At 38.8% G+C, this 13745-nt stretch overlaps 1 protein-coding gene across 3 annotated transcripts in view; it reads left to right on the top strand.

Annotated features, from left to right (window-relative positions):
* dock10 (dedicator of cytokinesis 10) overlaps positions 1–13745 on the top strand; it is a 94384-nt gene that overhangs the window by 32294 nt on the left and 48345 nt on the right. For all 3 annotated transcript variants that reach the window (XM_042339034.1, XM_042339037.1, XM_042339035.1), the window contains exons 2-4: positions 5082–5201; positions 8518–8607; positions 13345–13427. In XM_042339034.1, coding sequence (XP_042194968.1) covers positions 5082–5201; positions 8518–8607; positions 13345–13427 — 293 coding nt within the window. The remainder of the gene's footprint in view (positions 1–5081; positions 5202–8517; positions 8608–13344; positions 13428–13745) is intronic.

The following is a 13745-nucleotide window of genomic DNA, read 5'->3' as shown; positions in this document are numbered from 1 at the left end:
AGTCTCTTGTTGAAAGAGACTTGACAGTGGTGTATTTTCGCACAGCAAAATTTCCAGTTTCACGATGTAAACTATTCTCAACGATGATCACACAGGTGTAAGAATTGCTTCCTGACCACACACACACACTCAGACATTACCACAGAGAAATTTCCAACCTCTGGGCCGCACTGAGTAACAATCTAAGTATTCTTTCCATTTGTGCATCTGCCGTTTGAACTGGATAAGCTTAATGCCATTGAAGAGAAATGAGTGTTAAGTGACAGCACCAGGATTTTTTAATTTTATCTTTTGTAATGCATAAGGAAATGTTTTCCATAATGGCTCAGATAAATGTTAGCGCACAAGATTTTTTCAAAATTCCAAATTGTAAAGGGACTTTCTCACACGCGTAACCTATCACTGTAACAATTCCTGGGAATAAAATGTAAGTGGTGAAGCTTCTTGATTCACTTCACTATTCCCAAGCAATAGGCCCGCCAGCTATCACAGCACATATGACTGATGGATTTGAACATCTGTTTTAAGGGTTCCCTTGTTAGCATGGAACAGCATTAGCAATAATAGTGTTTAAGTAGCCTTAGGAAGCAGCCTAAGGTCCTCTCTTGGCTTTGGAGCAGAATGTCCTGAAGTATTTTTTTTNGAAGGGAGATCAATTGACGTACATAGGAAAAGCATTTAAACAAATGAAAGTGATGTACACTTTCTGGATTTAGGTGAACTATCAGTGAACGAGATGTTGAAATGATTTTTTGAAATGATTTTTTTTAAAAATGTGTGTGCATATCTGGCATTAGTGCTTTAGTTTAGTGCTTTGCTAAATTAACTATAGAAGTGAAATGGATTAAGGACATGTGTGGCTGGATATTGTGCACAATATCGGTCAAGTGCAGCTTAGATTATCATGTTGTTCATTCACTCTGCAATGTATTGCAATCCCGCTCGACCCTTAGTTCTGCAATTACCGGTATTGAAATTGTCAAAGGGACAGGAATATCAATGGCATTTTAACAGCTGTTGCAAAATAATACACAAATATCCAACTAAAATGAATGATCTTTTGTTTTCATGGGGAGAGATTGAACGGTTGACTGTGTGAATGTAGAAAATTCTTAACAATTGTCTGATTTGCCTCTGCACTCCCCCATCCCTCAGCTAAAGGTGCCCAACTATCTGTGCCAAAAGCTTGAGGTGTTGATTCTCAATGTTGGCAACATGTTAGACACCTAATTGACTGAATGTTTGCAGAAGTTGGGAATATCGTGGCTCTCTGGTTGGTATTGTGCACAAAGGCACCGGCCTGTGCAACAAACACAAGGCCATGAGCTCAGAAGATTACAGGTTCAGATTTTTGAGTTAACTGAATCGATCTGGTGCCAAGCAATGGGGCAGCATCAATTGAGCACAATCCCCCAAGTTAGAGAGGAATGCTCTTGTTCTTGATCACAATCTCAGGACACTTTCTATGAGTTGTTAAACTCAAAGAACAACTCACTCGATTTTCATTGGCATTATCTGGAAACAGATGGGAATTTAGATTGATATCTTTAAAAGGAATAATTTGCAGGGGTATTGGGCGAAGGGCAGGTAAATGTGACTGAATGGATTACATTTTCAAAGTGCCAGCACACGCACGCAGACACAGACTGAATGGCTGCTTCTATGGTCCTACTGTCAGTGGGAATGGAGAACAGCTAACTCTTTTGCGAAAAGGTATGGTTTTGGGGAACCATAATTAGACAATCTTAAAGGGGAAAAGTGTTCTGTGGTTGGGGAGGGGGGAGACAAGGAGTATAAATCGTAGTTTCAAAATTAATTTGGCAACTGTTTTCTGGGTTTCCCCTCCCTCTTTTGTCCGGGCAAGTTTCACACATTGAAGCAGTGATATTCTTGGTATTGGTATTCTTATTGGCATCATCTTATTTTCAGAATGTTTCATGTTCAATGTGAAATGCAAATCACTTGTGGACCGATTCATTCCTGCCTGTTTTCTGTGTTAGTCAGCAGTGTATAGCTGTTGTGATTTTTATTTGAAACATGAGCAGGGAAATTACAACGTCACAGAAATATTTTGGTAAATCCCAGAGGATTCTGAGGGGAATCTCCAGGAAGCAGGCTTATAAATAATGCTCTGACAGAAGTGGTCAGTCATTGTCGATGGAGTTCTTGATGAAGACACATGTAGCAATAATCATTTGCGTCACATCTACAGTAGCTTTCAAAAAAAGGTGCTTCAAACATGGACAATAAGAGGACTGAATTTCAGGTGTGTTTTGTACCTGTTAAATAGTGCGGTGTTGTGCTTCATTTTCTTATGCTCTCAGTTTGATATCTGGTTTAAAATCTCATAAGTGGATGAGGTCCTTGGAAAGAATGAGTTAAAGTACGGGATGTTGCATTGAGTTTTAATTCACTGCCATATATGGATGTAGGGAGGGGAAAGAGCAAGTTATCCATTATTATTATTAATAAATCATATTTCTGCTGCTTGTATATTTGCATCCTCAGCTGCACTAAGCTTTGCACATCCTCCCTTGACCCCATCTTCTCCCCGTCTCCCAGCATATCAAATTCAAGATCCTCACTCTTGCCTACAAATTCCTACAAGGCCTCTCCCCTGTTTTGGCCTGCTTCACGTCCCTGCCTCACCGGTCCCACCATTGGCAGGTGGGGGGCTTTCAGCCACTCTACCCCCATCCTCTGGAACTCCATCCTGCAGTCCTTCCGCCTCGGCCCCTCCCTTGCCTCCTTCAAGTGCCGTCTCAAGACCCTCCTCTTCGACCGTGCCTTCAACCACCCTTCTTCCCTCCCCTGCCCTCCACGCTCCCTGATCCTGACCCCCAGCTCAGGTCAGAAACACTAATTGTCCAGCACCTTGGGACCTCCTCCCGATGCAAAAGGCGCTTTACACATGTAATTTTGTTATTGTTTCTGGAACTAACCTCAATGTCCTGTTGGCCCGTTACTTTAAGTGCTCTGAGACTGTTTATCTGCCGGGGAAGAGAGAGGATAAGGGACAGAAATTTCATCCATCTCCTACGAGCTAATCATAGTGTCACATTAAGAGGAGATATGGAGGAGTTTGCAGCCTTGAAGGTGTTGCCATTCTGGATGAAGAAGAGCCAATGGTGGGAGCTATTGAATGGCAACATCTGTAATAGTTAGCAGGCAATTTTTTAAAGATCTTAAAGCCCTCTGTCATCCTACAAAAGTGTTCAAAAATAAGAAGGGACAGAAATAATAATAATAATAATCCTTGCATTTGATATAGCGCGTTATCACTTCTTCGAGTTGTCTTAAAGTGCTTCACAGAATATACTGTAAACTGAATTGACTGTATATTTGTGGGCGAAATGTTGCACGCCCTACACCAATAAACAATCCTTCAAGGATAAATGATGCCAAGAAAAGAAACTTTTTTGAAAGAAACAAAATACTGTTTAAAAATGAGTAATGAGCTTACAAACCACACCAGCACAGAACACTTAGTTTCATAAAATTTTGCAAAAAAGAAAAACCCACATCTCCCACATCCTGTGTGCTCATTTGGACTGTTTTGTTGCCGTGACTTCTGTATACTCAGATGGTGGTTGTCACAGGTTTATAGAACTTCCATATTCACTCATGAACAAAGTATTGTCCATTATTTCATGCTGACTTGTGCTGTAGTTTCCATGCCAACAATAAAGAGCTTTACTTGGGAAGATGGAAGTGTTGATTTTGTTTCTGAAAGAAAATCTAGGAAACCAGCAAATAGATCATTTTAAATCAAGTAACTATGATGTGTTTGAACGACTTTGAGGGTTGCGGCAGTTTTAGTGTTAGAGGAAGCTTGTTCCGCCAGCATTGTGAGCACGGCAATCTTTTTAATGGAGCTCTATTGACTCGCTTCTGCTTCGAAGCTGTTTTTTAATCCTCAGAAGTTAGATTGGTAGTTTCACACAAACCCCAGTTTCCAGTCCTGTGGCTGTAACCATGGTTTCACTCCTATAATCTTGTTGTCTCTTTCCCCTTCCCTGCCTGTGGACACATTCAAAACTCAACGTTTTGAAGCTTTGCAGAAAGAGATGTTCAGGCTTTAAAGCAAAACATATTTATTGAAGCCCGACCTCAGTTATGTTTTAGTTGACGCATGGGAATCATTGTGCATCTGGTCAATTAGAGGACATGCTGTTTTAAATCAAATGTAATTTGCACCTGATACTGTAGTTTATGTGCAGTCTGCAAACTCATGGGATTTTTTCTTAATCATGAAAAATTCCCTGAACTTGTTTGCTCAAAACAATGACCAGATTTTAGAAACTTGTGGATACGGGGATAAATAATTCAGAATCTTCCACTGCATCTGTAATTCTTACTGAAAAAAAATGACAAACACAATGTTTTGATAACACAGTTGTTATCTTGAATCTATGTTAGAGTTCCAGTCACCATCAAGGTGTAGTATATTGCTTCTACAAAGCAGAAGTAAAATTTACTGATAAATAAATGAATGGTAATTATTTTGCTTGCCCGGCACAATGTGCAGTATTAGATCATAGAGATGATGAGAATACTTAATGCATCAGGAAGTATCTAATTTCAGACACTACTGGACCTAACTAGTTTGTTATTCTAGAAAATTATTATTTTAGATAATGTCATGTCACTTAAATTGGAAAAAAATAGAAATGTGTGCAGTTTGGTTATGTTGAATATTTGCCTACAAATATCCCAGCCACTACACTTGGCAATAGTTCCCCCTGAAGTGCTTTAAGATGTTCAGATGTTGTTGGCGTTATATCAAATATGAGGATCATTATATCAATACAAATACAAAACATGGGAAAATTATTATACTCTAATAGCTTTTCAAAATTATGTTTTTGGCTGTGCGTGTGTGTGTGCGTGTGTGTGTGCAAGCATGTGTGCGAGCGTGTGTGTGCGTGTGTGTGTGTGTGTGTGTGCAAGCATGTGTGCGAGCGTGCGTGTGTGTGTGCATGTGTGTGTGCGAGTGTGTATGTAAGGGGTGGGGATCAAGGATACCAGCATTTGGTATGAATTGAGTGGAGCTTCATCGATACTCTTTATTTTCTCCGCAGCAAGAGAAACCTAAAGTTATTGAACCACTGGACTACGAGGCAATCATTGAAGAACATGACGAAGACATTCAAAACGATCCTCTCAAAGAAATGTTGTTGTTTCCAGATGATGATTTCTCTGTGAGTATTTCATTTCCGTGCCTGCCAACATGTCAGTAGGGCCCAGATGAGCAATCTAAAGCACAATCTAATGCTTGTAACACATATTTTCATTAAATTCTGTCACATGCAAATGCGAGCATTTCAGGAATCTGCTTTGAAAGCAAAATAGAATTCTCATGAATTGGGTAAAAAAAAACAGTTTGCATTTTGTATTCCACGTTGATTCAGCATGTCACAAGCTGTAGACATTCTGTTGGCATTTAAGTGTTGTATTTTGTTGAAATACCATTTTTGAATTGCACTTAAAACACATTGCCACTTTTTACAAATATTTTTTGTGGCGTGATATTACAACCAATATTATTAGGTACTTGAATAGATGTGGTAATTAATATCAAATGACAGATCATTGTTATTGTTAATGCGCACGATTATGGTAGCTGTGTGTGCTTTAAGCATTTGAGTTTTAGGTATTACAGAGACTTCACAGTGTGAGTTGCTGCTAGATGGTAAATGTAACCAACCAGCACGGAATAACACACTCAACCGCCAGGGTTGGCATTCGAAGAATTATCCCCCTGATGCCTTGCCCTACGAACTGCAGCATGAATTAATTCATTATTCACAGCATTTAAAAGGGTGATCAAGCTGAGGTCTGATTGAAGAAAATGCTTGAATAATTGGGTTGAATATTTTCAGAGAAAATCCAAACCTAAGCCGGACTAAATCATAGACAGGTCTTGTCCAGTTGCCATATGTCAGTTCTTGCATCGGATGTTATTTATGCTTCTGTTATTCCTGCATTTTTAAGCTGGATTTATATTCACGTCATTGTGCATTTCAAGCTTCACTCTCCATCTGTAGGCTCGAGTTTCAGAGCACAGTGGAATGCCAGATAAGGATAATATGTCACATGTCAGTATTCAGTGCCACTTTATCCAGACGACATTGGCAATGTTACACTGAGATGAACAATTTGACAAAAAACATCTGTTGCAAGGACCACACATCTGCTCTGTTTTTCTCTATGGCAGAAAATGACAGGATATTTATTATTGTCTCAAACTCAGATGAGTGTCCAAGTTATTAGAAATCCAGAGGTGCTGACTTGAACTGGTTATATCATGAATGTCAGCACCGGTAGTGTGAATTAACTGCCAATTGCGAATGTGCAGCTGCAATATAAATAGAGATTTGCTTTGAGTATACTTTGGATCTCAGTCTCTGAAGATGCCCATAACTTTGCAAGCGAAAGATCAGCCAACATTAATGCTGGAAACAAATTGAACGCAGACGCCAGTAGAATTCCCCAAGAAGTAGGGCTGTTGTAAATTATTTGCTGCAAAACTCCTAGCCATCTTATATCCTTGGCTGCAATTCCTATTCATCTAAAGCAAAACAAGGTAAATTCCATAAGCGACTTTGAGGAGGGAAAAAAGGATATTAAGAAATCTGTTTGCAGAAAATCCAATGGATTCTCTCACTACCTCTACAATACACTGCCCATCTCACGTACAATAGATTAGTTTAATACTCTAGTGTGAAACACATTAATACATGTGTGTGGTGATAAAAAATATTTTACAAAGCAATTTTGATGTCTAGTATTACATTTTGAAAGTCAGTGTCAAAACAGGTTTAGTGACTGAATCACTCGATTTCAACTGATATATAACTAGCAGAAGATAAAAAAGAAGGTGGAGCTCCTCAGGAAGATTTAGATAACATGGGCCAAAGGATCTTCCTCATCCAATTAATTCAAGCTTCCGCCGACCATATACACTTCCGTTCTTAACTCCATACCTGCTTATTCCCCACTCCACTATCTGTTGCCTCCGCTCAGTTGGCTCCGGTCTCCTGCTTGTCCCTGCAGATAGTTCAGAACTCTGCAGCCCGTGTCCTCTCCCGCACCAAACTCCATGACCCCATCTCCCCCATTCTCGCCCGACTCCACTGGCTCCCTATCCTTCAGAAAATCCAGTTCAAGATCCTGGTCCTCACATACAAAGCCCTCCATGGCCTCGCCCCACCCTATTTCTGCGACATCCTAACCCCCTACCAACCCTCCCGTTCCCTCCGCTCAGCCGGCTCTGGCTTGCTCCACGTCCCCCGACCCACCCGCCCCACCATTGGCGGGAGAGCCTTCAGCCACTCTGCCCCAACCTCTGGAATTCCACCCCCCAGTCAGTCCACCTCATCCCCTCCTTAGCCTCCTTCAAGTCCCACCTCAAGACCCTCCTCTTTGACCATGCGATCGGCCACCCCCTTCCCCTCCCCTCCCTTCTCCACCCCAATCCCAGCTCGGGTCTGAAATGCTGTCACTGTCCAGCTCCTTGGGACATCCTCCCGACGTGAAAGGCGCTATACAAATGTAATGTTGTTGTTGTTGTCCCTTTGTTCCACCGTCGGCAGCCATGCTTTTAGCCACTAAGTCCCGGAACGTTGGAATTCTCTCCCCCAATCTCTCCATCTTTCCCCCTCCTTCCCCATTTTCAGATCATGCCTGAATACTTTCCTGTTTGACCGTGCGAATAGTCAGCTCTCTCTGGTTCTGCATCAGGCTACATTACTATCATAAGCACTCCAAGATGCTACCCTGTATTAACGATGCTATGTAAATACAAGTTATTTCTGGGATTGTCAGTTTGTAGTATCTTCCTGCACAGTTTGTGCTTTATCTCTTGGGTCCTGAATTTTTTAAGATACAAACAGAAATTGGCCATGTAAATTAAATGTAAATCATTGCACCTTATGCATAAAATAAGTTTAGACAGTGGAACATTTAATTTGACCTAATATGTTTAACATTCTCCAAAATGCAGGATGCTGTGACTGAGGCATTTAAAGAGAAGATAACTTTTACAATCATTACACTAATGTCGCTTTAGTCTGTGTGAGCTATTCGATCCAAATTGCATAGTAATGTGAAGTAGTTGCACTTTCTGTAAATTGTTTATTGTCAATGGTAACTTACCCTAATCATTTCTAAACTTGCAGTTAAAAATGATGCATACAGGCTGATCCAGGAAACAGTATTTAATATTGTTTAGTTGTTTTGAATATTTGCTAAAGTGGTTCTGGCTATGTGACATACCGTGGCAGCAGTTTTTTGTGTTGATGAAACATTTTTTGGTGCGAGGAAAGTACAGTATTCAGTGTTCAACAGCAGTAGCACTGAAGTCATGTGAGCCAAAACAATGTCAAACTGAACCAGTTTGCCATGTTACATAGCAGATTTTCTTACTCAGAATATCTTTCTATTTATACTTCTTTACATTTCACCAAGAATCTTTAACCAACATATCATTCAATTTTGCTTTCTGTTTATGCCTAGACATCAACAATATCAAGGGAAAGGCGTACTGTATATTCCATGGTACCTGAAGGGGCGGAAAATGAAGCAGAGAATCTACTCGCGAAACAGGTAAAGTATGAAATGTACAGTGTATTGCTTTTCACTAAAGGTTACAGAAGAACGTAGTCTAAAAGACTGCAGATTTGTTGAAAGTACATTTGAACCATATGCAGAAGTGAATATGTCCACTTAGCCCCCCAAAAAATGGATGCGGGATTGCACAACTGATTTTGTATGTTAATAACAAGATTTAAACTCTGAAGTAGGTTGACTATTATTTCCCGATAAGGGCCCCTTTAAAATAAAACATGACAACTTGCATTTATATAGTGCCCCTCACGCAGGGTAGAGTCCCAGAGCACTTAAAAGCAGATTGTTCCAAAGGGTTACGATTCATATTAGTATTCTTCTATTCTGTCCCTTTCAGTCAATTTCTTTTGAAGATTTTTGTTTGAATGGTATTTCCTGAAGATGGCATGAAATGCGTGTAAGGGTTACTGAAACCTACAGAGTGAGTTAGGCCATGTTCTTGATAGGATAACCAAGTGGAGTTTGTGGGGTGCCTTAATTCAATCGTAAGATAGTTTTTATGATCCAAACTGATAAACAGCAGGCTCCCATAATGGAGTCCTGTAAGTTGAACTGAAATGTTTATGGACCAGGCAAACTGAACTCCGAGTTACTATATCATTGCAAATTATAGCTCAATAACGCATCCTGTATGTATTCCATCAGTACGCTCATAAAATATCATGATTAGATACAAGTCAAGTCTGTTATTGCTCTCAAATATAATAAAACAACCAGCATTGCCTGAATTCTGTACACTTTTCTTTTGCTCCCTGAAATAATTCATGACTCTTGAGCAATATTCCTCAGTTCACACAGTGGGAAGAGAAGCAGTTAATTATAGTTAATTTGAGATTCAAAATTGGATGCATGTGTTTCCCTATGATTCATCAAACAGTTCCTCTTAAGGTTTCACACTGAATGTAACGTGTAATTAACTTTCATTTCAATAGCTTCCACTAAAGTGACTTTGTTATTTTCCTATTCCAATCCTTCACCAATATCTTTGACCAAATGATAAAACTACAGCAATAATTCTAGCTGTCAAACCTCTGCGATAAACCTCTGAGGCCTGAGCCAGGGAGATCTGCAATACAATAGGTTGTGCAGAGCCCTCATCAATCAATCAATCAATCAATCAATCAATCAATCAATCAATCAGAGGGGTAGACATGTCACTGGATGCCAATTTTGGTGTTTTGAAAAGTTTCATTGTCTTGCCTCCTCTACTGTATATTTAGATCCCAATGATGTGTGAACATGTTCCAATGCTCTCTGGTTTACACCCTCTTTTTTGTGCATTTACATCCAAAAACTTTTTAGTTCAAGTTTTTTTTTTTGCTTTTGAGCTCAAATTTGAAAACGTTGACACCGTTCAAACCATAAAAGAAATGTTTTGAAAATATTTATATGTTTTTGAATTCTCAACTGGGGGCCATAGATCTGATTTCAGAAATCCAGTATTTGCAATACCAGAACGAGAGATAAAATCTAATAAGGTGCAAATAAAAATAAAGCAACATAGGACTCATAAATCCCTCTACGCCAAGAGAAAATGAAAAAAGGAGCATTCAGTGAGCCAAGTTTTTTGGACTGTGGTTAGTAACAAAATCCAATTTGGCAACTCTGCAGTTACTTTGCAGATCATATTTTAGTCAGAAACCAAGTTGCAGAAAATGATCTCAAGGTCATTGAACTAGTTCCCTCACTGGTTTCGTGGAACCAGGCAATCTATGATCACTGTTCTTCCTTTACACCAAAAGGGTTACTAAATGTGCAGTGTTGATTTAAATGCCGTTCAATTGAAATATACTGTAATAATAATAATCCTTGCATTTGATATAGTGCCTTATTACGTCTTCAAGATGCCTCAAAGCGCTTCACAGAAGTACTGTAAGGTGATTTTATATTTTGCGGGTGAAACGTGACAGCCAAGAATACACTGCAAATTCAAACAGGAGTTCAGCCAAGCAGGAGGGAATAAAGGCTGTCCAATGGGGCAGATATTTTCAGTTACAAATTCGGCTCAGACTTTGAGAGGAAAAGAATTAGAGATAAATTGCTAGTTTAGGATATTGAGAACTTTAGAATGCATTATTTGTGTGAAACAGAAATACTGTAATTATGTTGATATTAAACCTTGTGTTGAATTTAGAACTCAAAATGGTTAATGCAACTGTTGCGCATTCCTAATTATGAGAGATAAATTATGAGTTGTTAAAATGATGTGTTGACTGAAGCATGGCTGTGATTTCTATTACTGTGAAAAATCTAACACACCCAGATTCTGTTGAGGAAATGCCACTTTTCCTCTACTAGTGCAGATTTTTTGTTTAATAGAAAATAAACATAAAAGGCAAAGATTAGGTGGTTGAATTTGCCTCTTAAGGAAAACAATCAGAGGTGAATGGTTTGCTCATCATTATTAGTATTCAATATTGCTTTTGTGGATTTTTATTGCGGTTGAATAATTGCTTTATTTTATTAAATAACGAATTGATAGAACCGTAGACAATTACACCACAGAAGAAGACCATTCGGCCACAGAGTCTGTGCCAGCTCCATTAAGAGCAATCCTTTCAGTCCCTTTTATCTGCCATATCCCCTTACCTCTGTACCTCTGTAGATACAATAATCACCATCCCCCCACCCCCACCCCGCCCACCCACCTTCATAGAAATGGTCCCTTGAACATTTTTGGGTGGTTCAATGTTATTGAAAAAGTTGGTCTTGCAACTATGAAATCATGTGATCTGGAGAGGGAAGTCAATATATTTCACATTTCTCTATTAGTCAGCAGTTAATGCCTGTGCGAAAGTACAGTAAATTCCACAAAATAGCACCATGAATCAACCTTCAAAAATAGAACCATAGAATCATAGAAATTTATGGTACAGAAAAATGTGGCCATCCTCGATGATATATCGTGCTTTCAGCTCTAGGATGCAGGGTTGAATCCAGCCCAGATCCATGGAATAAACATTACCTCTTTCCCTTGGCCATCAGGTTCCTTAGTGAAGTGAGTTTGCATGATTTCAAGCAGTTCCTGCTGGGTGCCAGTCCATTAAATAAACATTTTGTTTCCAAAGGCAGAAAGATGAATGGTGCGAATAATGGAACTGTCATACTGATGGGAGTAGACGGTATTGTTTTGAAGCTGAAGTTAGCATGTGTTAACACTTGTAGTGAATGCTGTATCTGGCTTGGGCTATTCTTAACCTCTTGAGCTATCTTTCAAGCGCTCTGGGACACTACCCTGCGTGAGGGATGCTAAGTTGTTGTTGTTGCCCTCAGATATCTCATCTTGATGAGCACGAGAATATACTTAAGGGAGGGTGAAGTCTTTCAGCCACGTACAAATTCCCATAAGAGAATGATACGACGTATTACTACAATGACTTGAACAATAATTATGGGTTTACTGATACAATAGAGTAGGTCATGGTTGAGAATCTATATTTTTCTTTCGCCTTTCCGTATCTACATACCTACACAAAGAGATACACACACACACATTACGTGTGTGATCTTCAGGTGTTGTTTGGGCGGTAAGAATCGCAGTGGAACATTATAGATTTATGTCTATATCACTTGAGACGTATGTAGAATTCATCAAACATGATAATGATTGATGACATTATTTGGGAATTGGCAACTTCCTGAAATAAAGAGATTCTTAATGAAAATAATAGTAACCTGATGGTGTAACGAAGGCATGACCATTCATAGAGAACAGTAGTAATGATGCATTATTTAATGTGTTGACTTTAAGGAACAGGGTGCAAATGAATGAAGCTTTAATGACCATTGTTAAGTGCTCATTTATTCTGGTTAGTCATGTTAGGATGTTTCTGAATTAATCTGCCATAAAGCTGTTCCATTTAAATGTACTGCTTTTGCAGCTGTAGTGGAGTGTTTTTATTGGCTTTGTATCTGGAATAGGGAAAGTTGTATTCAAGCCACATAATGATGCTGATCGAATTACATTTTAGAAAACAAATATTTCTTAGTACTATTCATTTGTACTCTCCACCAGTTTCCTTTTTCACTTTGTGTTTTGTCATTACTACATGATCATATAAATATAAATAAATATAAATACGCTTCTTATGAAATATGGAGCGATTTAAGCCCTCTGAGACGCTACCCTGAGTGAGGGGGGCTATATAAATGCAAGTTGTTGTTGTTGACAAATGTCTGCAAAACTGATACTAAAATCTGTCAATGATTTTTATTTTGTTGACAGCTGAATTATTTTCATTGAATGATAACACATTCATTGCTGATTCAATACTTTATTTTTCAATGGAGCTGTTTTGCCCTATTATTAATCTTATCATAAATCTTTCTTGAACAATCACATTAATGATGTCAAATCTGGAGATAGTGACCATCGATTAGCAACTGTGCAACTGAGCCTTTGGGTCCAATGGATTTTTAATGAATGATTATATCTAAACAACTTTTGCTAACATGAATACATTTCTTTCGCCCATCATAGACTTAATGATGTGAATAAAATACTGTATTATTTATTGTGAGTCAATATTGGAACCACGAGCATTTTATTGTAGGGAAAAAAAACAGAAACAGGAAAGCTACAAAGAAAGTTCAAAGCAAAATAAACATTTATTCCTACAGCTTTAACTTTACTGAATGCGTTATAAAATTTGGTAGTGGTCCTGTGATCTCACTTTGACTCCTCACTGTATTATCTGTCATTTGCTTGTTCTTCAGGCTTGCAAGTATTACAATTCTAACTGGAACGTTGTGGACTACAAATACGAACAGTATTCAGGAGATTTTAAACAGTTGCCTCGGTAAGCTTTGAAAGACCATTTTTTTATATATATATATATATATGGTCTTCCATCTATGAATACCTTAACCTGTCCTAATCAAACTGGGTTGGCATATTGAACCTTGTGAATCTGAAAAAGTAAGAGGCTGATCTTGAGTTCTGCACTTTGGAATACTTTGATTTGTTGCACAAAATATAGGTACGAATTGGGGAATGGCAATACGAACGACTGTGGTATCAGCTAAAACTAGCGCAAAGTTGATTGTGTGCCAATCCTATGCCACTTGATTATCATCGTGTAAATCTTAAGTGGATAAAGTGTCTGTACATGATATGA

This window comes from Callorhinchus milii, unplaced genomic scaffold (genome assembly GCF_018977255.1).
Source record: "Callorhinchus milii isolate IMCB2004 unplaced genomic scaffold, IMCB_Cmil_1.0 Scaffold11, whole genome shotgun sequence".
NCBI lineage: Eukaryota > Metazoa > Chordata > Chondrichthyes > Chimaeriformes > Callorhinchidae > Callorhinchus > Callorhinchus milii.
Note: the sequence above shows the minus strand (reverse complement) of the source record. Positions and strands in the feature narration are given on the sequence as shown.